At 40.7% G+C, this 24,394-nt stretch overlaps 1 protein-coding gene across 3 annotated transcripts in view; it reads left to right on the top strand.

The window, feature by feature from the left end:
* Nucleotides 1–24,394, top strand: part of gpm6bb (glycoprotein M6Bb) — a 219,092-nt gene that overhangs the window by 126,343 nt on the left and 68,355 nt on the right. Inside the window, exon 1 of one of the 3 annotated variants that reach the window (XM_039743602.1) lies at nucleotides 13,064–13,547. The exons of 1 other annotated variant lie outside the window; for it this stretch is intronic. In XM_039743602.1, coding sequence (XP_039599536.1) covers nucleotides 13,487–13,547 — 61 coding nt within the window. In that variant the 5' untranslated portion in view covers nucleotides 13,064–13,486. Of the gene's footprint in view, nucleotides 1–13,063; nucleotides 13,548–24,394 lie in introns of those variants that run through there. One more of the 3 variants, XM_039743600.1, reaches the window with a different exon arrangement.

Consider the following 24,394-nt stretch of genomic DNA (forward strand, 5'->3'; position numbering starts at 1 on the left):
TTCAGTTCATCAGGCTCATTTGTTTAGCTAATAGCTGAGCTGATGCTTGGTAAAGGTGGTCAAGGTTTCTGCTTCAACTCCATATCTCGGTGGTTTGAGTCCTACAAGTCTTTGTGCAAAGAAGTGCTTCCTGGATTCAGTCCTAAACACACTTCCCCTTAATTTCAACTGGTGATTCACCATTTAGTAGAATGAATTGTTTCTGGATCTACTTTATCAATAGCTTTTGAGGATTTTGAAGACCTGGATTAGGTTCCCATGCAGTCTCCTCTGCTGGAGACTAAACGGGTTTAGTTCTGTGAGTCTGTCACTGTAGGACACGTCCTTAAGTCCTGGGATGCACTCGGTTGCTCTCCTCTGCACAGCTTCAAGTGCTGTTCTGTCTTTCTTGCAACGTGGTGACCAGAACTGCACTCGATTCTCCAGAAGTAGTGTCACGAGTTTATTAGATGGTCTAAGGATAATGTCCCTTGATTTACAGTGAACAGTTTTTATGATATAGCCTAACATTTTATATGCATTTTTAATATCTTCTGTGCATTGCTTAGTTGATGAAAATGTTGTATCAACATAAAGCCCTAAATTAATTTCAGCGGCCGCTTCCTGTAGGACAGCGACTCCCATCTTGTATTCATAATTGATGTTCCTTTTTCCATTGGTTTAGCACTTTGCACTTTTCTGCATTAAACTGCATTTTGTAAGTTCTGAAGATTTTCCAAGCCTCCTATATTGTATATCTGCCATTCTTCCAGTTTTAGCATCATGTGTATCAGTTTGTATCAGCTCATTAGGCAGCTATGCAGTACAACTCCATGAAGAGCTATAGCAGCAGATGAATGATGGATGGGACAAAAACGTATATAATGCTGATCTTAGCATTGTGCTAAAATTAGTGGAAAACTTGCAAATACATTTACGCACAAAACGCACATGCAAAAGGAAACTGTCTTTTTGAATGGATTTGTATGTAATTCTGAGCCTACCCTACCCAGAGTGCTGTGCAGATGATGCAAACAAGATGGAGTGAAGATTCCACGTCCTTTAGTGTTGTGCTTATTTGGTAGCAGCAGCAGTGAGTGAGCAAACCCTTCGGGGAAAAAAAGCAAAACACTCAACTTTTCAGTTCACATCAGGTGTACACCTGCTGTCAGATCTGTAGGGGGGCACCTGCTGTCAGATCTGTAGGGGGGCACCTGCTGTCAGATCTGTAGGGGGGCAAGCCTTAGTACACGGCTAGCACTGCTGCTTCATGGCCCATGGCTGCAATAATCAACCAGCACCATTGTAAGACCTTTGCGCCATTCACTGCACACTACTTCAGTTTCTTTTTCTCCATTGACTTCAGTTCATTTTTCTGAGTTGGACAAAGTAAGTTTTCCGAACATTTCCACAATTTCACTAAACTGGTGAAGTGGAGATGTGAGCATGACTTGTGATAGACTGGCATCCCATTCAGGGTTCATTCATGCCTTGCACCCAGTATTAACTACAGCCCCCTACCCACCTTCGTAAATTGATGTGTCTGTGTGTCTGAGCGTCGGTCGGGTTGCTGTATCTTAGACATTCCAACAGATTGCATATCACAAACACTTGTAGTAATAAAATGCATTGCAGTTTTCATTTCAATAGCTGGTACATCACAGACATTTGTAGTAATACAATGTTTTGCATTTGTCATTCCAATAGATTATTAACGCTGCTTTTGACAATGCCATACCAAATGGCATATAAGAGAGACACATGCATTGCATTAGTCATTCCAACAGACAGTGTATCACAAACATTTGTAGCAATGCATTTTATTGTTACAAATGTTTGCCATCCACCATCTTTTGGAATGACAGATGCAATATTTATGCATCACAAACATGACCACTGCCTTTTTATGAATCCCATAACAAATGGCATGTAACACAGACGTATGCATTGTGTTTGTTATTCCAACAAATGGCACATTACAGACATTTGTAGAAATGCATTTTATTATTGCACATGTTTGTGATGCACCATCTGCTGGAATGACAAATGCAATGTATTTTATTGCTACATACATCACAAACATTAACACTGCTTTTACCAATCCCATTACCAAATGGCATATAACAGCGGTATTGCATTTGTCATTCCAACAAATGGCACATTACAGACATTTGCAACAATGTGTTGTATTGTTGCACATGTTTGTGACACGCCATCTGTTGGAATGACAAATGTAATGCATTTTATTACTACATATTACTACAATAGATGGTCTATGGTCACATTGATTTCTTAGATTTCAACCCGGACTTCGATGGGCAGCACTGCTAGTAACCCTGTAATTAGATTGAGTTGTTTTAAAATGTATGAACATGTGGGCGCTAACTTGGGATGAATAGATGGATGTAGGTATGGATGTGTGCTGTGCTTGCCTTGGAGGTGACTGGAGCCCACCTTCCAGACTTCTGCCTAGCACTAAAGTCTCTGAGGTGGGCTCTTTCACTATGTTACCCCATAATGGATAAAGCCAGTAGGGTAAGAAAAGAATGAATGAATGAATGGATATTTTTACAAGTTTCAAAGAATTCTCCAGAGTTACAGGAATCCTGTCAAAAACTGAAGATTTGTGTTTCTTTTTTTTTCCTACTGCTTTATTTTCACAACATTTTGAAATTAGCTTAACCTCTTTTATATTTATTTGCCTTCTGAGAAATACAAAAGTCAATGCAAAAAAGTACAGTAGTGTTATTTTTATTTCTGTTTTCTTTTTTTTTTCCATTCTGCAGCAGTTTTGCGGGTGCCTAATTAGAATCATCCACTTGAATAAAGAAAATGTGCTCGCTGTTTCAAAATTTTCACTGCATTTCACATTTTACGATCTTCAGCATCTTAGCGTGCCTCACTTAGATCTCAGCAATATGTTTTTCATTTATTTCTGCCGATGCATTAAAACGACATGAAAGCGTTTATTTTTTTTTTTTCTTCCACTTCGTCTGACAGACGTCTTTAGAGTTCAAGTCCGAAATTAAGTTGAAATGATTCAGTAATATTGAAAGGACACCATTTACGTTTCTTTTGCAAGGTTGTTGGAAGTTTTGTGCTGCATTTCTTCTAAGCACCTTGCTTATACCGTTTAGCTTCTTATTTAGTATTTTGCTGATCTCGGCCCTGAGATATGAATAATAATGGCGATGATGCAGCGGCAGCAGCGCACAATCTAGGGGTGTGCATTGTGAGAGCCGTGCTGTTTGTTATTATGTATTGAGAGCAGAGCTGAATAGATTTTAAAAGTTCATTCACCCGTGAAGACCCATGGCCTTCAGACTGCCTGCAAACGACTGGGTTCTCATGGGCTCTGTCTGCTATCGCAGCACAATTGATTTTAATAATAGGGAAATTAATTAGGATTCCCACGTTATGTCTTGCTAACGGACACTGAACCCTGTAGGCCTCTCTTTTGAGAAAAACGAATAAAGAAAGTTGGGCTGTAGAAAACAAAAGCAGGTACTGCTCATGTTTATTCCAGCAGAGTGTTGCTGCTGTTTAGCTTTTGGTCATTCTGTCCCCAGGGCGTAAAATGTGTTTATGAGTTACATTTCTGCTAATTAGCATTAGACGGGCTTCCTTCCCACAGGTAGTTTTGCATGGAAAAAAAAAAACAAAAAAACAAAAAACCCCTCTTTTACGCTGCCTCTTATTAACTTTCATGCATCTTTGCTCCCGGCTGTGTCTGCGCTCAAGATGTGAAACATTTGTGGGTTTGTTTGATCTCCAGAAGACTTTTGTCAACAGCTCTGTGCCGTTACCCATGCCGCAGATGCAAACAGTGAAGATGTTAGCCATCTTGTAAGAGGAAAATAAAGTAAACCAAAAAAGACACTTTTAGAACTTTCTGTTTCATAACATGAGATGGTCAAGTCTGTTTAGTGCAGTTCTGAGTTAAAAAACTCTAAACACAAAGTGAGAACTAAACCTGGACAGGGCGCTCGTCCATTGCACATTCAGTTGGAGACAATTAACAGACTGGAAAACCTGAATGCCAAACTAAAACCCAGAATTGAACTCACAGACAACACCCAAATGCATGACTTGAACCTGGGATATGTCCGACAGGGGCACTAGTCACTGAAATGACTGCACCAGATCTTCTCCTTCACCATTGGTTTCTTTTTATCTCTTTATTTTGCTTGTGGCGGTGACACAGTAGTAGTGCTGCTGTTTCACCACAAGGAGACTGGGGTTCAAGTTCACGATTCTCCATGCATGGAACTGGCATGTTGTCCACAGAGAATTCCAGTCTCTCCCTCAATCCAAGCACGTGCAGGTTAGATGGACTGGTGATGCTAAATTTACCTCTGATTTGTGTGTGTGTGTGTGTGTGTTCACCAGCACCCTGCCTTCTGCCCGATGTTGGCTGGGACTGACTCCAGCTTCTCCATCATCCTGCTGGATCACCAGGTTTAGAAAATTCAGGGATGGATGGATTCAGTTTGCAGCCTTGTACTTTAAACTATACGACCGCTGCAGAGAAATCTCTTTTAGAATGAATGATGTTTATGAAATACACATATCCCGTACTATCACATCTAAATATACTTAATCTATTAGGTGTGTTATTTTGAAATTCAGCACATTAATCTGTTACAACCTGTAAGCCAAATTTGACCCTGTGGACAAATGAAGTTCTATCTATTTATTGTAGTCCATGTGTCCTTTATAATAAAGATACATTATACAACTTTGGTCTCCTTATCACTCATAGGTAGGTATAAGAGTGGCTCCAGAGCACTATACTGAACCACACTGAACACTTCCTCACATGAAAGGCATCAGCTTAGAATTAGTAACATGTTTTTTGGACTGTGGATGTAAAATATAATCTTTGGATGCAAACATATGCAACCTACACATACGCAAGAGAAAGTGCAAACCTTAAAGGGAAGGCGTTGCAGCTCGAAACTCAAAAATGGCCTAAAGCCTTTAAGATAAAAACAAAACTGCCCAATGCTCTAATAACTTATCTATAGGGTGGTCCAGATCTAATTGTGCAATTTTCATTACACTATAACTTATTAAGTTTATTACATAGAGAATTCACAAAAAATTCTTTTTGTTGCCGATAAATGGCAGCATCTGCCCTGCATTCCAAAATGGCGGGGAGATGTTTGTCAGTCGAACAGCGGGTGCGATGTGTTTGCATTTTCATAACTGCGTAATTAGATCTGAAACACCCTCTATCTATCTATCTATCTATCTATCTATCTATCTATCTATCTATCTATTATATAGCACCTTTCATATCTATCTATCTATCTGTTATAAAGAGGCTTTCATATCTATCTATGTATCTATCTATCTATCTATCTATCTATCTATCTATCTATCTATCTATCTATTATATAGTGCCTTTCATATCTATCTATCTATCTATCTATCTATCTATCTATCTATCTATCTATCTATCTATCTATTATATAGTGCCTTTCATATCTATCTATCTATCTATCTATCTATCTATCTATCTATCTATCTATTATATAGTGCCTTATCTATCTATCTATCTATCTATCTATCTATCTATCTATCTATCTATCTATCTATCTATCTATCTATCATGCTTATGCCTTTTAACCTCAAAGTCCGTCTTATAAAGTGAATTCAGAAAGTATTTAGACCGATTCAATGTCTGCACACTTTATTGTGTTGTAGATTTAACTTAAATGGATACATTTTGCAAATTTTTCCCATCAGTCTACACTCAATAACTAATAATGGCAAAATGAAAACTTGTCTTCAGAAGGTTTTGCAAAGTTTTTAAAAAAATCAAAAAGTGAAACCTCTCAATCATGTAAGTGTTCTGACCCTTAATTCAGTAGTTTATAGAAGCCTCTTTGGCAGCAATCACAGTTTTGAGTCTCTTCAAGCTTTGGGCAGTTTCTCCCATTCTTCCCAGCAGATTGCCTCAAACTCTGTTAGATTGGCTGGGAAGTGTCTGCCATCTCCAGGTCTCTCCATTGATGTTCTATGAGGTTTAACTCTGGGCTTTGGCTGGGCCATTCAAGAACAATGAGAGACTTGTCTCAAAGCATCTCCAGCACTGTCTTGGCTTTGTGCTTCTGGTCATTGATATGCTGAAAGGGTGTACCATTAACTCAGTCTGGGGTCCCCTCCACTCTGGAGAAGGTTCCTTTCAATGACCTCTCTGTATTTGACTGTCATTCATTCTTCCTACAGTTTTCGACCAGTCCTCCTGTCCCTGCAACAGAGTTGTACCCCAATAACATTATGCTGCCTTTAACAGGCTTCACTGCAGGGGTCATATTAGACAGGTGACAACAAGTGACTGGTCTTCATCAGAGATAGTCTTTAGACTTCTAAGAGTTACATTTTTGTATCATCAGAGTAGACAGTCGTTCTCCTGAAGCTCTCACTGTCCTCTAAATGCCTTTTACTTAAGAGTGTCTTTCTAGTCTGCTGACAGGTTCTCCCATCTCCCATGTGACTTCTGAAGATCTGGTTGAGTGACCATTGGGTTTCTTTGTCACCTTCATGACCAATGCCTTTCATGCTCAGTTACTCAGTTTGACCAGATGGCCAACTCCTGATCATCCCAGTCTGCTTCTATTTCACAATTTCTGAGGGGACTGATCTCATGAGAACACACAAAGCTTTAGAAATGGTGTTATCTCCTTGCCCTGATCTGTGCCTCAGCACAATCTGATCATGGAGGTCCATATGGAGTTACTTAATGGTTTGGTTTTTGTCCTATGAATTGTGGGACCTTTATATACATGGGTGTGTGCCTTTCTAAATGATATCTAGTCAATTCAGTTTACCACAGGTGGTCTCCGATCAAGTTCTATGGGCACATCTCGAAGAGAATTAAAGCGAACGGGATAAACCTGGGCACAATCTGCAGTGCCACAGCAAAGGGTCTGAATACTTATAGAAATGAGAGACTTCAGTTTTTGCTTTTTATAAATTTGCACACTATTCTGAAAGAAGGTTTTGCTTTGTTAAAGTTGATGATTGAATGCACATTGACGTACAATAAAATGACAAACTGATCCATTTAATATTGAGTCTATGTCACAATCAGTTGTGCAGAAAGTGAAGGGTTCTGAATGCTTTGTAAAATCACTGTAGCACCCTTTATTTGTCAATGGTAAAAATACACGCACACACACATGGACTACCCAGCATCTGAGAGCGTCTCTTATATGTGATAAATTTATCCAGAGAATGCCATCACACAGCAAATTGGAAATCACCAAAGAATAAAATTCAAAGCAACACAACACCTGTCACAAGGCCCTGAGAAGAACTTGAAAATGCTGTTATTAGAAAGATTGCAAGTATATTTGGTGAAAGGATTGAGCATCAATCACAGTGTTCACTTCACCTGGCGTTGGTGCTTTTTCAGTTTTTGTGACTACTGGACATACATAGGAGACATCGCCTTAGGACCAGGCTTCAGAGTTTTGGGGTGTTTCCCTCCATTGTTTCATCCATTTTTGAACCTGTTTCATTCAACGTTAGGGTCGCAGACACTGGAAGTAACAGACTGAGCTAATCCAGGAAAGGCTACCCCTGTATCACAGGGCACACATTCTCATATCAGGAAAGTTTCGAGTCACCAAATAACTCATCTTGCACGTCTTTGAGCTGTGGGCTGAAAGCCTGGAGGAAGCATACAGAATTCATACAGACAGCTACCCGGCATGGGACTGAAACCCAGGAGTCTGAAGTTAAAGGGCAGGAGTGCTAGCCACTATCCCACTCAGCATATTTGATAAATGAGTATGCCAGGGAAAAGGGAAAGAGGAAAGCCTAAGCGAAGGTTTATGGATGTGGTGAGAGAGGACATGCAGGTGATGGGTGTAACAGAACAAGATGCAGAGGACAGAAAGATATGGAAGAAGATGATCCACTGTGGCAACCACTAACGGGAGCAGCCGAAAGAAGAAGAAGATTATGTACTGTTTAGTGAGAAAATAGTTTTTAGGTAAGAAGCCTGGCGTGGGGTAGGAACAGAACCCAGCAGTGATCCAAGAGAGTGAGGGAAAAACACACACACTGGCAGAGGCAATAATCTGACATGTTAGTGTAGCACTGCCGGTCTACTGTGAGTCACTAAACACGTCATCCTGCACTTGACTAAAATCACAATAGTATATCACGTAACTCCCTAAAATGACAGAACTGTCATGCATTGTACTGCATACTCAGAATAAAAGCAGCACTTTGAGTCCCCTTGACTTCTGCGTGAAGAGACGTGCATTTCATGTTGTCTGTCCCCTCTGAATTGGCCTGGTGTCGGTACTGTGCGTTAACTGGCGTCCCATCTTAGGATGGTTCCTTTCTAGCGTCCAAGGCTGCTGGGACAGGCCGCAGTGCCTCCTGGCTGCACTTGTCATGTTAATACAATGGATTGAGATTTGTATAGGAAGTCACTTTATGTTGGGGCCCTTCCATAGTCCTGTAATAGAAAACGGTTGTAATGTAAATGGATACCTTTATTTAACTGAAATTCCCAGCTTTCTTGTGAGCTTCTAACAGAAAAAAGCATGTTGATAAAGTAAATGGATGGATTATTTAAGCTGCTTCGCTTATTCCACCCCTTTCTGCTCTCTCATTCTCTCCATGAGTCCCTGGTCTGCTCTCTTTCTATCTCTTGTCGTAACATTTGTTGAATCTGTTCAACCTGTTACCCTATTTCCAAAAGAATATTAAATGAGTTCAAACACAACTTGAAATATCCATAATAATATTTAAACTAGTGAACTTATTATTTTAGAATGATTCCACCCTTTTTATCAAATGGCCAAAATTTAGTGCTGCATACTTTTTTTTACCTGATTTTGTCATCTGTGTGTAATTCTTTGCATACATATGGCTGTCGTTTGTGTCATAAATATTTTTGAAGGTCACTGTAACAATGAATTTCTGTTTAATATTAAAAGATAAATGTTGTGGCCAAAGGAACATATATTTATAAGATGGAAGGCACTGTCCTACAGGGTGCAACCTCCGATTAGGATTTTTGTGACACATTATTCTCATTGTCTAAGCAACGTGAAGAGCACCACAGTATTCACTTCACCTGCCACTTTTTCAGTTTTTGTAACATCCATCCATCCATTTTCCAACCCACTGAATCTGAACACAGGGTCACGGGGGTCTGCTGGAGCCAGTCCCAGCCAACACAGGGCACAAGGCAGAAACCAATCCCGGGCAGGGTGCCAACCCACCGCAGGACGTACACAAACACAATTTAGAATCGCCAATCCACCTAACGTGCATGTCTTTGGACTGTGGGAGGAATCCCACACACACACACGAACATGCAAACTCCACGCAGGGAGGACCCGGGAAGTGAACCCAGGTCTCCTAACTGCGAGGCAGCAGCGCTACCACTGCGCCACCGTGCCGCCGCTTTTGTGACAATTGGAGACAAATAGGAGACATCACTTCAGGATCAGGCTTCAGAGTTTTAGGAGGTTTTTCTTCATTCATCCATCTATTTTTGAACCCACTTTATTCAACTTTTGGGTCACAGGCACTGGAATTCATCCTAGAAGCTTCAGACTCAAGGTACAAGCTAATCCTAAGCACTGCACAGAAGCTATTAAAAAAGGCAAATGAAATGTTAAGTTATATCATAACAACTGTTCAGTATAAATTGTGAGACGTCAGGTGAGAGTACTGTGGACAATTCTGGCCACCGCACTGCAAAAAAAAGCAATAGAGTGCAGCAACAGGCGAGACAGTCCGGAGCCTCGGACAGATTCACCGACCTGAGACATTCTGAGGCCCATAAGCTGATGCCCCTCTTTTGACTCCGCCCACTTTTCAGGAACCACGCCTCTCTTTCGCTGGTGTACTGACACCTACATTACACTCCCCAAATGTCGATTTCAATTCCTTTTAGTTCCTGCTCTCAAACCAGTGGATTCGGGTGATAGGAGGCCTGCGTATTCAGCATTTATTAAACTTCTAAACTATCGAGGTCTCTCAGTTCTGCATTCGAAACAAAACCACAAAATGTATGTGTCTTTTGTTATTGGTTTATGTATTTTTTTTTTTAGAAGTCAACATAAGTTTTTTGTGTGAACAAAATAAAATGAATCCATTTTCTAGGTAAAGCAGCATGTTGTTTTAAAAGTGTCTGCTGAATCCAACTGGTAAATCATTTAATTGTACAATTATAGAAAAGGTAAAACTAAACGTTGTCGTGTTCCGGATCTCATAGTGTCTGAAGTCTTGGATCTGTCGGAGGCCTAAAACTGTCCTGACTGCAGCTAGATACTTCTTAAAAAAAAAAGGCATGGTAACACTCGAAGCTGTGCATAAGAGGGCAACCAGGTGCATCCCAGGACTTAAGGACATGTCCTACTCTGACAGACACCGAGAATGAAACCTGTTTAGTCTCGAGCAGAGGAGGCTGTGTGAGGGCCTAATCCAGGTCTTCAAAACCCTCAAAGGCATCGATAAAGTTGATCCATCAGAATGCTTTCAACTAAATGGTGAATCACATAGTCGAGAACTCCAATGGAAATTAAGGAGAGTTGCATTTAAGACTAACGCCAAGAAGCTCTTCTTTTCTCAAAAAGTTGTGGGAATCTGAAACAAACTACAGAGACATGTAGTGGAAGAAGAAACTGTGACAACCTTGAAGAAGTACCTGGATGAGATATTGGGACAGCTTAGCTATTAACTAAACAAACAAGCTTGATGTGCCGAATGGTCACATTTCTTATGTTTAATAAGTTAAGAGAATGTCATTCTTGTGTGTTGCCCATAGTTTTCTAAGCTTCTCATTGAGATGATGTACTGTACACAGTGCTGCAGGTTCCCACATATGCATTTTTTGGCTGGTAAGATGTTTTCTAGGGTGAAGGCTTCAGAAGCTGCCCATAAAGAGATGACTTTTACACACCAACTCTTCTGCTGCTCTTCACATTGACTCTCCTATCATTGTCTGATTGATGGTATCGGTCAGCAAGACACTCAATGCACCAAGAGGAGTGCTATAGAGAGCCCTGAATGCTGGTTACCCCATGACATCATAACGGACAAGGAGACATCATAATCATAAACAGGCGGCAGCTGACTTCAGCTTCTGTAACCTTTTTTGAGCAGGTAGGCAGATAAGCCAAAAAAAACATTCAAACTTTAGTTTAGAGAGTAGGCTAAGGGGTGAAGTGTCCAAAAGGTCACCAGAGAGCACCCTAACTTCACCAAGTGGAATTATCTGTCACATTTGGTGCCTCTGAAATAAACAGATGAAGTTAGGTCTACGATATGCTTTTTAGACCTCTTATTCTCCCAACTTTAGGCCCTGTAAAGTTGGGAGATGATATGGCAAAGGAGCTCAACAAATGGAGAGGCAGAGGTAACAGAAGAAATTAACAAATAATGGTAGGGTTTTTTTATACAAAAAAAACCTGCTATTATTTGTCAGTGAGCTCAGTGTGATGCTCCAAAGTTTAAAAAATTACAGATACTTGACCAGGGGTTACATGATACAACGTTCGGACTGCTATGTATTTTTAGAGCACAATGTCTCATGGCAAATGCATATACAATATGCAAGTGAAGAAATAATTTTGATTTGAAAAACACTGAACTTCTCCATTAATGGATCTGTAGATTCATTAGTTTATTGTCACATCTTGGTCACTCCACTGACATAATTCAGCAAGAATCAGAATCTGTTAAACTGGGCTCCATTTTTTCTAATTATAAAGGCCTCTGTGTTTTTTTGACGACAGGAATGGAAGTTACTTGGGTTGTAAGCGGTTATATTCATCTATGACAAGCTGTGCATTCTGCTAAGCGCCTATAAACATTACGAAGTGTAGCCCATCTGTTTCTTTCCATAACTTTCTTCAGTTGTTCTGTGAACAGAGACTTTGCCAATTTCAAGAGATTTGTGAAGGTCCTCTGGTCTTACCCTAGGGCTCTTTCTCACCTTTTTCAGCATTACATGCTGCACTCTTTTCAGGGCGTCCATTCTAAAGAAGAGGAACATCAGCACTGAATTTCCTCTGTCTGTAGACACTTTTAAGTCTTTAGAAATGCTTTTATAACTCTTTCCAGCTTTATGTATCTCCACAGTTCTTCTTCTGATGCCTACTGATATTTCTTTTGATTGTGGCATGGCTCACATGAATCAGAAGGGCAGACTCCGTCAGCAACCAGAATATGTGTGGCTTATTTACGGGGCAGGACGCCACCCACCCACTTGTCTAATCTCATGTCATTGATCTGAGAAGTGGTCACTTTTGGAGAAATCATTAGCCTAGAAGATCACAGACTGTGAGTGGTTAACCGATGGGCTCAGCATTGACAAGACAAAGTGCAGCTCTTAGTTCATTGTTAGTTTAAGCTGATTGTGTTTATCAATCCTTGTGACTTATTTGAAGATCAGCACACATTGTTATGAATAGCTAACAGGGAATTGCAAAAGATTCACAAACTTGTGTATTATATGTGTGTGTGCGTGTGTGTCGAGTACTGCATGCACAGTCTGCTGCACTACTGTACCGTGTGTGTATCACGTCAACACTCAATGGGCTCTTTTTTGGAAATCTTTGACCATGTAGCTGCTAAATAAATATTCATTTTTAATTTGGTATGATAACAAATTAGCTAGATGTCTTCTTTCTTTCTTTCTTTCTTTCTTTCTTTCTTTCTTTCTTTCTTTCTGTGCCCAAAGCACAAAATCCCTCTTTTTCCACATTAATTCAGCAGATGGAGATGAGACGGTGGTTTCAGACTGTTAATGTATGCTACAAGAACAGAGGGCATATGGAATGAATCAAAATTCAGAGCACACACACTAAATGGAGTCCCATGGGAAAGAAAAGCTTGTGATTGTAGGATGACATGGATTCTCCCAGGAAACAGTATATAGGAGAGCTTTCACCACCCTTGTGGAGAGAGAGAGAGAGAGAGAGAGAGAGAGAGAGTGGGGAGGGTGTGCGTGTCGGGGGGAGTGAGGGGTGGGCAGGGGGTTCCTTTCAGTCTAATACACATTGCCTCTTGTGATGTAATGCATCCATTCTTCAGCAGCAGCTCCTGATTGTCATTCATTGGGAGTCTTCTGGCTAAAGAAGAACAGGGGGGTTCAAGTGAATTCTCTCCCCAACTGGAAACTGCCAGAATCCTAAGCAGAAATGCAAACAGAAAGGCCATTTTCTAAGTGGGATTCTAAGTGACGTATGTCTCCACATTGGCTGGCAGATTTTTTTTTCTGTTTTTATGGACTGGCAAACTGAGCAAAATCCAATGTGACAAGACCTTTGCATCTTGTAAGGGACAGGAATATACAACTGAGAAGGACTGAGCCACTCAATCAGTGCAGCTGTAAAAGAGAGGAGAGCGAGAGCGAGAGAGAGAGAGAGAGAGAGAGAGAGAGAGCAGAAAAGAGAGAGAGAGAGAGGGAGAGGGAGTGAGAAAAGAGCAAAGTATTTGTAAAGGAAAAGCATTTTTGGTTGATGGGATGAAGCCAGCCATGGAAACTGCACCGGAGGAAAATCCTGAGCAAAGCCAAGAGAAAAAAGGTACCACTGTTTTTCTGACAATGGCTGGTTTAGTGCTTTTCAGCGGGGTTGTTTACAAGGGGGTTTAACCTAGTTGGAGCTATTTTGGTGCCCAAAGCACAAAGCAGTCATGCATCTGCTGGGTTTGAAATATGCTTTAGTACAGTTGCATGCTTGTTGACCAATGTGCACCCTGAACGTATGGGGAGGACATAAGTATCTATCTATCTATCTATCTATCTATCTATCTATCTATCTATCAGTAAATGTATATAGTGCCTCTATCTATCTATCTATCTATCTATCTATCTATCTATCTATCTATCTATCTATCTATCTATCTATCTATCAGTAAATGTATATAGTGCCTCTATCTATCTATCTATCTATCTATCTATCTATCTATCTATCTATCTATCTATCTATCTAGTATTGGTCTAGAATATTAAACTCCTGCTCAATTTGTAAAGCTCTATTTGTGTGCCTTTGTCGTTTTGCTCACACTGATGGGGATTTTGCGAGTTTTTATCTTGTGTATACGATGTTCTCCTGAATTGATTGTCGGGTAATTAATCTTTACCACCACCCCACCGCCCCCCACCTCAGCAATCTACCCACCGTGGGTAGGGTTTCAGCAGATTTACTATTGTCGGGGCTGAAGAGTATTAATTAATAGTCCAAATGGTGACAGAGTGCCGTCCATGTAGTCCTCCTTTAGTGGAGCTCGATCTGCGCTGTTTTGACAGATGTCTGGATGTTTTCGAGGCAGTGCCATTTCTTTGACACTGCTAATTGCTGAAGACTCCTGTCCGTATCAAATTGCTCGGACACCTCTGACACCCGGTAGCCAGGTTGCCACGGCTCAGCTGCATTTTGACACAATTCAAGATGTATAACCGTTGATGTTGCCACTGTTTTGTTTTGGTTTTTTTTTTTCAAGAAGTGGATATAAAAGAGTCTCTGTCTGCCTGGCTGCCAAAGTGAGACAAAGATGTCTTTGGAGGTTTGAGATATTAGAAGCAATTAATCAGGAGACAAAATCACCGAAGGACTGAGTTCAGCACTGGAATGAGTTCACTGGATGATGATTTTTCTTTTGTTGTTCCTTTGAAATTGTCTTGTGGTCCTGAAAAACGAACCCTACAGTTTTTAACTTTATTGGATCTCGCCAGATTGTGCATTTAATATTTTAGTTGTTTTTCTGAAGCACGTGAAGTAGCATTTTGCAGTTATCGCAGTCTGAAAAAAGGTTTTCAAGTTTTATTTGCCCCCCAATCCCGGGACCCTGCTCTGGATTAAGTGGGTTATAAAACTAATGCATTCTACCATTTTTCCCATTAAGCCCTTCCTTGTGTAATTTTGGCTGTACAAGAAATAAATTGCTTTTGTTTTTGTTGTTATTAGAAAATGACATGACAACTTTTATTGAATTATATCCCCCCCCCTCTATTTTCTTGCATAGATAAATAGAAACAGCGAGTTAAAGGGTAGATATTTCAGAAAAAGAGATGAAATAGTCAGCAGGAAAAAGTTTCAAAAACTGATTCTTGTATTCAGTCCTGGTGGCCAGCGCTGCCTGCATAAACAGCAGTTCCTGCGTGCCTGCCCTGGATAATAAGCGGGTTTGAAAATTAATGGAGGGAGATTGTGAATTTGTTTCGGTTTTGCAGTGCAGAGGGTGAGAAGGTAAAATGGATGCCTTGCCGGGTATTCTAATTCTGTATAAAGTTTGGGCCTGTTTAAGGAGAGAACAAATGCTGGTTACACACATACTTTTAATATTTAGGTAGAAATCCACGTGTTTTATAAAACCACTTAACATATTAGAGGATTGCATGGAGCCGTAGCTCCTCTTGTCAACACTGGGCAACAGGCAGAACCAACCTTGGATGGGATGCCATTTGATCAACTCCCACAGAGTGCTCATTTCAGCTAACATGCCACACCATTTCAAATTGCTTAACTTTATCAGATTGGGTTAAGGGTCACAGGTGGACAGGAGCTATGGCAGTATGAGGTGTCGGTTCATCACAGGGAAAGCACATGAAGTGCAAACTCCACACCCCAGTCCATGGAGGGCAGCAGCCACAAAGAGACGTGGAGACCAAGCAGATGAGGATTTAACAGTTTATATGAACAGGAGAGAGAAGTGGGAGGAAAAACCAAAATTAAAATCACCTAAATAAGGACGCCACAGCACCTTGATCGCAGATTTGGGGCTCCTGTAGCGGGTTAGTAGCGACTCTTAGTGGGTTATTTGCCCATGTGGAGTACAGCCCTGCCACTCTCTGCCACTCACTGCTACAACATACAGCTGGCAAGGCGGATTTTATAACAAACAAGTGGCAGCAACCTGTGTCACCGCTGCACCTTCTCCGATCACTTTGTTCAATTGTTTTGTGGATGATTCCCATGTGAAAGAGCTATATTTTCTCATTTAATTGTTTTCCTGTTCTAGTTTCTGAGTTGTCTGCTCTCTTCTGCAATGTATTAGTTACCCTCCTGTCCCGAATGAAGTGTTCTCAATCGATTGCAGTGTGCTATGTCAGAAAACACAAGGTTTATTTTATTTATTTGGTGTATGGAAATTTAAGAGGGCACTGCCCGGGTGCGCTGTTCATCTCCGTGGCATTTCAAAGCACTGTATACATTTGTTTTGCTTTGCACTTCTCCTCACCGATGCGTGAACACGGCCAAGCTGTAACATGGCTAGCCCGGTGTTGCACGCCTTGTCAAATCAGACTTCACAACTGCTTTACGGTTTGTTTCGATCTCGTACAGCTCTTCTTGGCTCTATACTTGCAGATGGCATTGATAATAAAACGGAGAGCATGACCAGCAGTTGTGCATAATGAGCCAAGAGAGTTAAGCACATCATAATTGATTTAATAAGCAGACTTCTTCGGATAACTGCTTCCAGGGAAACTAGACATATTGTACTTGGAGTCCGAGTAGAATACACAATGACGACCGGTAAATCTCTGTTTTCTGTTTCAAACGAGTTTCGTCGTGCTGGCTGCCTTATATGGCGTTTTAGTCAAAATAACATCCAAAAGATGTGCGGGTTATGTGAAGTGGCAATTCAGAAATGGCCCAGTGGGTGTGTATGACTGTGGACTGGGATTGGCTCCCCTCCTGCGTCCAGTGATTTCAGGATAGGCAACAATCATGAAAATGAATGGATGGAAGTGGCTGCTGGATGTGTCCAGTGCCGTAGGAAAATGAGCGGAAACGTTACGGTGCCAAAGACACAAAAAGTAAAGGTTTGTGTTCAAGGTGCCGGCTCCACCATAACAGTAAAATGGATTAAACCAGCTTCTGTAGCTTCTCACAAATGTCATCCATATATCTTCTCAACTCGCTTTAACCATAATGCAAGTGTGGGGCAGCGGTGTTGGCAGAGCTCAGACACACACTGCATTCACTCATTGCAGGCCTGTTTAACACGGGGTGCACATGTCCTGCAGCAAATTCATGCCAAGACAGCGACTGGATTGGGACTTCAACCCATGAAACTTGATGCCCAGATGTGTCTCTGAAGTGTTGTACTTGTTTCTTTCAAAAAGAGTACATCCTTTCTGGTAATCGACTATTAACTAAATTCCAGTTTGCTAAAAATATTTGGCTGTTGCTTTATATTAACATACATTGGACTCTGAGACAGCTCTACCTACGAGGTTGGCACTGGGAATACATACCAATATAAGCAGGAGTTTGGATATAAGGCAAGGAAATTCAGACAGGATATTTTACATCTGCTTTAATGAGCCTGTGATGGCAGACTCCGCTCCTGCCTTGTCCCCAGTGATGCTAGGGTACACTCTGGCCACCATCATGGCCCTCTATGTAAATTGACAGTGTTGTGTTATTTTAGCGCACGCTCCCAACAGCACAGCTCCTGAACGACTCCCACGTTAGTGGCAGCGGCGTCCCAGAAACGTTCAATGTAATCGTCCTCCTTTCCTCTCCTCTGCATAGCTCCCAAAATTTCCCCGCTAACGTCTTCAAATTGCATTTGGTGTCTGAACTTTCTGGATTGCTGAGATGAAGCGGAAACCTCGGTCAGCGCACAAGCAGACCATTTTGTTTTTTTGCTCCCTCGGCTGTGCTTGTAAACATTTTGCTGACATTTAAGGATTTCGCAGGCATTCTTTTTCCACACGCAACTCCATCTGCTGTAACACTTTTTCACTCGACACAGTGGGTTCGCCTGAATTTGTGCTTTAATAATAGAAAACCCCTGTGGCCATCAGATCGCAAATGAAGCCTTTGTGTGAGCTTTGCAGCTTTTCTGCTCAAAAAAATTGCAAACATATTGGATCATTGTGTTGAATCGCTCGGTTAGAACACCCCCCACTGCTATTTTATTATAAATGTTGGGAAAAAAATCATTACAATACTCTGAATGTGCTTGATTCTGCATGCATTACTCGAGCGCCGATATTGTGCACTGTATGCCAGGCTATGTAATTACTGCACAATATCTGAAAAGTCGACACAGAAGGTAAGAGCAGCTGAAGTGTCAGCCTGTGACCTGAAAAACGAGAACAAAAAGATGGTGACGAGTGCACGGCACGAACAAAGACGTACTGTAGGTGACCTGTGGAGCCAGCCTCGGAGATCTGGACAACAAAAATCTCACTTCTTTATAGAAGATATTCTGTATTTGTGTATGTCTGGAGTGTAAATTATACGGTAGGTAAACAGACAGATGTTAAAGAGACACGGTAGGCCTATATAATTAGTATATAAAATCAATAGATATGAAGTGATCTACGTAAAAGAGATAGATAGATATGAAAGGGATTCTATAACAATATTAATTAATAAATCAATAGATATGAAGTGATCTACGTAAAACAGATAGATATGAAAGGGATTCTATAACAATATTAATTAATAAATCAATAGATATGAAGTGATCTACGTAAAACAAATAGATAGATATGAAAGGGATTCTATAACAATATTAATCCATCCATTATCCAACCCGCTGAATCCGAACACAGGGTCATGGGGGTCTGCTGGAGCCAATCCCAGCCAACACAGGGCACAAGGCAGGAACTAATCCCGAGCAGGGTGCTAACCCACCAAAGGAAAAATATTTATAAATATATAAAATCAATAGATATGAAATGATGATAGATAGATAGACATGAAAGAAACTCTATAACAATATTAATTGATATATAAAATCAATAGATATGAAGTGAATTTCCACTTGGGGATTAATAAAGTATCTATCTATCTGATCTACATAAAAGAGAGAGATTGGAAACAAGTTTTACTTGATAATTAAATTTCAATTGGAGCCATATGAACAGAGACCCATCTCTAACATTTATAAAACATTTGCATCTTTCAGGCTTCTCTACTCTCGTTTCACCTCTACATATTCATTTTCTGTAGAACATAAAACATCATTTACACCCTAAGGTAGACGGATCGATATTCTTTATATATAAACATACCTTTTTACTTAAGGACCTTAAATTCAGCTTTTCCTTTTAATTTGACATATTGTACAAGTAGGTCACAAGATGGTCACGTGGCCTGCTCGGCATGCTGCACTGTATTTTGGTGTCAGTGAATTCTGTCTCTTCTTTATTTCATTTGTTCTCTAAATGACAGTTAAACTACACCAGTGAGCCATGAAACATGAATACACGCACATTAGTAGTTAGGTGTAGCAAACAAAGTGCCGCTCCCTATGATCTACAGTAGATGGTTGTGCCTGACCTTGTATGTCGGTCTCTCTTTCTCTCCCTCTGTTTTCAGATAAATGCACATACTAAATGTCCACGGCTTATTGTGTTGAGCATTGCTTTACAGAGGTTAGCACCGCTGCCTCACAGGTCCAGCTCCCTTTCTTTGAATCTCGTGTTCCCCACCTTGTTTTCTGTCCGGACCCCAAACCCCCCAGTCAGTGCCTACAATTGTCTGACATTGTCATTCTAGTCAGTCTCCTGCCTTACTCCAGTGCTGCTCGGCTGAAGTGGATTAAGCCAATTGAAGAATGTTGTTTTTGCATTGTCTCAATTTGGTAATTTGTCCGTTATGGTGTGCATTTATCAGGTGCTTTTATCCAAAGTGATTTACTGGTACATAAACAGGCAGATTATGAAATGAATCGATGAATTCCAGGGCAGGTATCCAAGTGTTATTTGCTGTGCGTTATAATGTGGCCCACTTTGTTTTACTCTTCTACACCACTAATTGTCATCACTTATTACTTGGCAGACCCCATTTATCCATAGCCACTTATAGCATTGGAGAGATTCAGTTGGCTACGTTTCTTTGTTTTTTATCTCTGTTTGGAGCACAGGCAGGTGAGGCGGCTTGCTCAGGGTCTCACAGTGTCACTTGTGGGGTTTGAACCCACAACCATAGGGTTTGGAGTTCAAACGCTAACCGCTCTGCCACTATATAATGCATTCAGGAGTGTAACTAATTAGGTAAACTCCTCAGTAAGCTTTTTAAAAGAACAGTTAAAAAATCCAATGTGATTATGTTGCAGATGTTTTAGCTTTTGATTGACTGCACAGTGGTACGGTGCTTAGTCCCACAGCCTCACCGATACAGGAGGCTCATTTTAAATCTCTGTTGTCCATGTGGAGTTTGCAGTTCTCCCCATGTTTGTCTGGGTTTTCCTCCGTGTACTGGAAATTTCCTTTAAATAATATCTGAAATCACCACCAAAATGGTTCCGGCATAAACATCCTTTATTCAGCAGATCTGAGGGAACAGCCTGAATTCGCTTTGATAAATGCTAACAAATATGGAAGTGCTTGGGTTGATGAAGACTGCGATAACTGGCATGATATTGTTATATAACTCACATGACATCATTTTACACCAATCAGGATAAAGGGAGTAATATAGTCCATCTCACAGCATATAGCGTGTTTATATTAGGAACTCGTATGGCTAATACAGTTACTGAAGGAGTTACCAAATGATCATGTGATCTCATCGTCTGTGATGGGCAAGAAATTCTTAGCTACATCGAAAAGTATATATAAAAGATAATGTAGAAAGATAAAATGCAGAAAATGTCCCTTGAGTAGTTTAGATTTTCTCTCGCATCTCCAAAGACAACAACGGGCCCAATGGAGGAGTGAAGGAATGGGACTTGCAAAGGACTGATGGCCTGTTCAGGGCTGGTTCCTGCCTTGTATCCAATGCTGCTTGGATAGGCCATACCCCCTCCATGCCCTCCATGACCCTGAATTGAATTAAGTGCGCTTGAGAATTTATGTTATGTTCATTTTCTTTTATTTATTTGAGTAACAGTTTCTTATTAATGCAGCTACTTCACAGCTCCAGAAGGCTCCATATATTTCATTCCTGTCTTTACCTTGCAAGTTGTCAGCGTGTCCAGTGGGTTTCTTCCACAAACAAATGACATGCATGAGTGTTAGTTTGTGTGGGAGTTTGCCTTCCTTTGGGCGGACAGCCCACCCAGGACATGTTCCTAGTGTGTGCTCCGTAGGCTCCATCCCATGGCCATGAATTGGGATAAGCAGACTTGAAGACAGATGGAAAAATGAATGAAGAACACCATTATTCACGTATATAAACAGTTTGAGGTAGCTGAATGTGGCAGTTTTTACCGCTACTGCATCCCAATTCCTAAGAACTCCATTTGACGCTCATTTTTGTATTTTGCATGTTCTCCTTGCACCCTTGTGGGTTTTTTGGAAATCCCCCCAGTTCTAAAAGACGTGTATTCGATTAGGTGAGGACTGACCACTGGCCTGGCATACCTGATTGTTGAACAACGCTGCAAAAATGCAGATGCAAAACTTCAGAAAAAAAAAGAAAAAACTTGCAACAGGAATTATTTTGCTTTCATATAGCAGAAAAATATGCCAATGGAGTTAGGAAATTTTACTTGACAAGATTTCTTAAAATGTGCAAAGAAATCTTAAATATACATTTCGGGATAACCGACTTTTTACTTGCTCAGACATTTTTGCAGTGTAAGGAAGTGTGTTTCATGTGGGGTGGGTTCTTGCCATTGACCCAGTGCTGCTGCATTACCCTCTGGCTCTCTACAACTCTTCTTCTTCTTCATTTCCCAGTTCTATGTGTGTTATACTACATTTTTCTTTATGTCACTATATCTGGACAATACTGTTATGAGTTTTATTCACATGTGCATGTTAACTGTGGCACACAGGGGCTCAGCAGTTAGAATTGCTAGCCAAGCATTGGATTAGATAGCCAAAGACAACTGGAGGCTTGTATAGTCAGCTTAAACACAGAATTCTGTCCTCTGTCAGCACAAAATCTTCTTTCCTTATTGGGAGAATGAGAACCGGCATGTAAGCACTATGATATTTCTGTATTTTGTGGAGGAGGAATTCAGCTCTTGTTTGGAGACAGAGAAGACCAGCAAGTTGAAGAAGAACAGTTTAAAGGCTTGGACAGCAGCCAGACCCTTCGAGGCTGTGTCGATAAAGTTCGAAAAACCTCCCAGCGTGGGGACGAAAAATGGCAGGCTGTGTTGATCCAGATTCCCACCTGGATAAAAAGTCTGTACATTTGCCTCCCGTCTGTAACCGTCAGTAAATGTAAGCTAAAAGATATTTTTGTACCGCCGTAATCCCGATGGGAGGGATATCGCCTTTTCTGGTATATTATGATATTATTTAGTTATTTAATATGCCACCATTTCAAAAGAACACATTTCCAAGAGAGCTAATGCCTCTTCAGGAAACAATGTGGGGTTGATATGCTTGATTTACCTTCTCCAAACACCTCGGTCTTACCCCTCCTCTCCAGTCAGACACTTTTCCTTTAGATCTTCTTTCACTTTATCTATCCACCTCTGCTTTGGTCTCCCTTGCTTTCTCTTCTCCTGTTCTTCCATTCCCATCACTCTTTTATCCTCTTCTTTTTTGTCTCTCCTCATCATCTATGTCCATATCACTTCATCCTACTTTCCTGTACTTTCTCAGATATCTCTCTCACTTTTGTTGTACCCCTGATTGTCTCATTTCATATTCTGTCCTTTTTTGGTAACTCCATATGTCCATCTCGACATTATCGTTTCTACCATATCTTCTCCTGCACTCCCTTTACTGCCCATGTCTCAGCTCCATACATCATGGTTGGTCTCACCACTGTCTTAAAACACCCACCTTTAACCTTCACCTTAATTCTTCAATCACACAATACTCCTGATACTTTCTTCCAAACGTTCCCTCCACACAGCACTCTAGGGGTTACCTCTGCGTCCAGTTCTCGATATTTGGGCTACCACTAGTCTGGCTTTGGCTCACCACAGCATAACAATGGCAAAAACAAATTGAGCAAAGAATGGATGAATCAGAAAATCTCTGAACAGCAGTCACATCTTACCATGAAACACTTCCAAAATACTGTGGGGCAGTTGAAGAGCAAGTCTTTTGCGTAAATGTCAGTGGTAGCCCACCCGATGAGTGTTGAATGCTGTTGCAGGGTAGTTAGCTGTTTCAAAGGTGACATTGTGTCTAAATCTCATCCGTCCTCCTTATTTTATTTTGATTCTGTTCTCACAATTAATTTTTTTTATAACTCAACCCCATTTTTGTAAGCCTTTCTATGCCATGGTTACCTGGATTGTTAAACTATCATATATGAACTGTGCAATTAGCAGTGAATCAGATGTTTTTATTCACAGAAAGCTTTAATTGCGGTAATATTTCAAATTTTTCTTTAGGCTGAAAAAAAAATCATAGCTCCCAGCATTCTCTGTCTCCATCTAATGTGCTTATTTAATGTGGTGTCATGTCTAAAAACTGATGTCAGTAGTTTCAGAGCAGACTTTTCAGGGGCGGATTGTAATCCTTTCCTCTGGAAGGCTAAAACCGTTTTTTGCACAATAGCAGCATTTTCTACTTTCCATTTGTGAACAAAAACGGCTCCTTGGCTGCCGCGTCTAATTATATAGGCAGCAAGCAATAAAGCAGGCTGTGATTAATCATGCATGCACTTGAGGGGAGAAACAGCGACTAAATGCCCCTACGGCAGCCCCCATTTACAGACCCGTTAGCTCACAAATGGGGGAAAAAAAGAAAAGTTTTTATCAAAAGGATGTAACACAAAATGGAAACTTGTCAAAAAGATGGATAGGGAAAGCAGGGTGGTGGTACCAAGCTATTAACTTTGTATTATTGATAGTTTTTGAGTAGTGTGTTCAAAGTTTTCCATCTCATTCCACATTTTGTGATTCATGAGATTTTATAAGCAAGGGTGACACTGTGTGGTGGCTGGTCCAGTGAACGGCGACTTGTGCTGGTGGTGATCACCACCAAGCTGTCTAAGAGTCGCCATCAATTGCATTATAAACTGCACAAGTTGAGATTTGACTGACCCACTGGTCCACAATCACACCCCCTTTCCCACTAGACTGGCACCCCTCCTAACATTATACCAGCAAAATGTTATTTGTCTGCAGACCAACAGTGCCTTTCCGGTGTAATTACTGTATATACTTACATATAAGTAGGGCCTTGAAACCCGAAAAATCGATCATAAAATGAGATCCCGACTTATACGCCCGTTCAACAATGCGCCAATTAATTTTTTTTTACATCTTTTTGCCTCCACCAATCTCAGACACATCGAATTTTGTTGCAGCAGCACAGTGACCAATTTCTTTCGTTGCTTCAACAAAATTTAGTTTAAAATCAGCTTCATATTTTCTTCTGATTGAACGCTCCATCGTAGATAAGAGATGCTCTTATGATAAAGGTGTATGAAGGTGTGAGATCCAAAAAACACAAAACAGTGCAAACATCGCTTCAGAATAGTTCGGGTATTACTGTGTGGTCACGTAGGCACAGTACATAGAAAAAAAAGGCAGTGTGCTCCGTGGTTAC

The sequence above is a fragment of the Polypterus senegalus genome, chromosome 2, assembly GCF_016835505.1.
Source record: "Polypterus senegalus isolate Bchr_013 chromosome 2, ASM1683550v1, whole genome shotgun sequence".
Classification (NCBI taxonomy): domain Eukaryota; kingdom Metazoa; phylum Chordata; class Cladistia; order Polypteriformes; family Polypteridae; genus Polypterus; species Polypterus senegalus.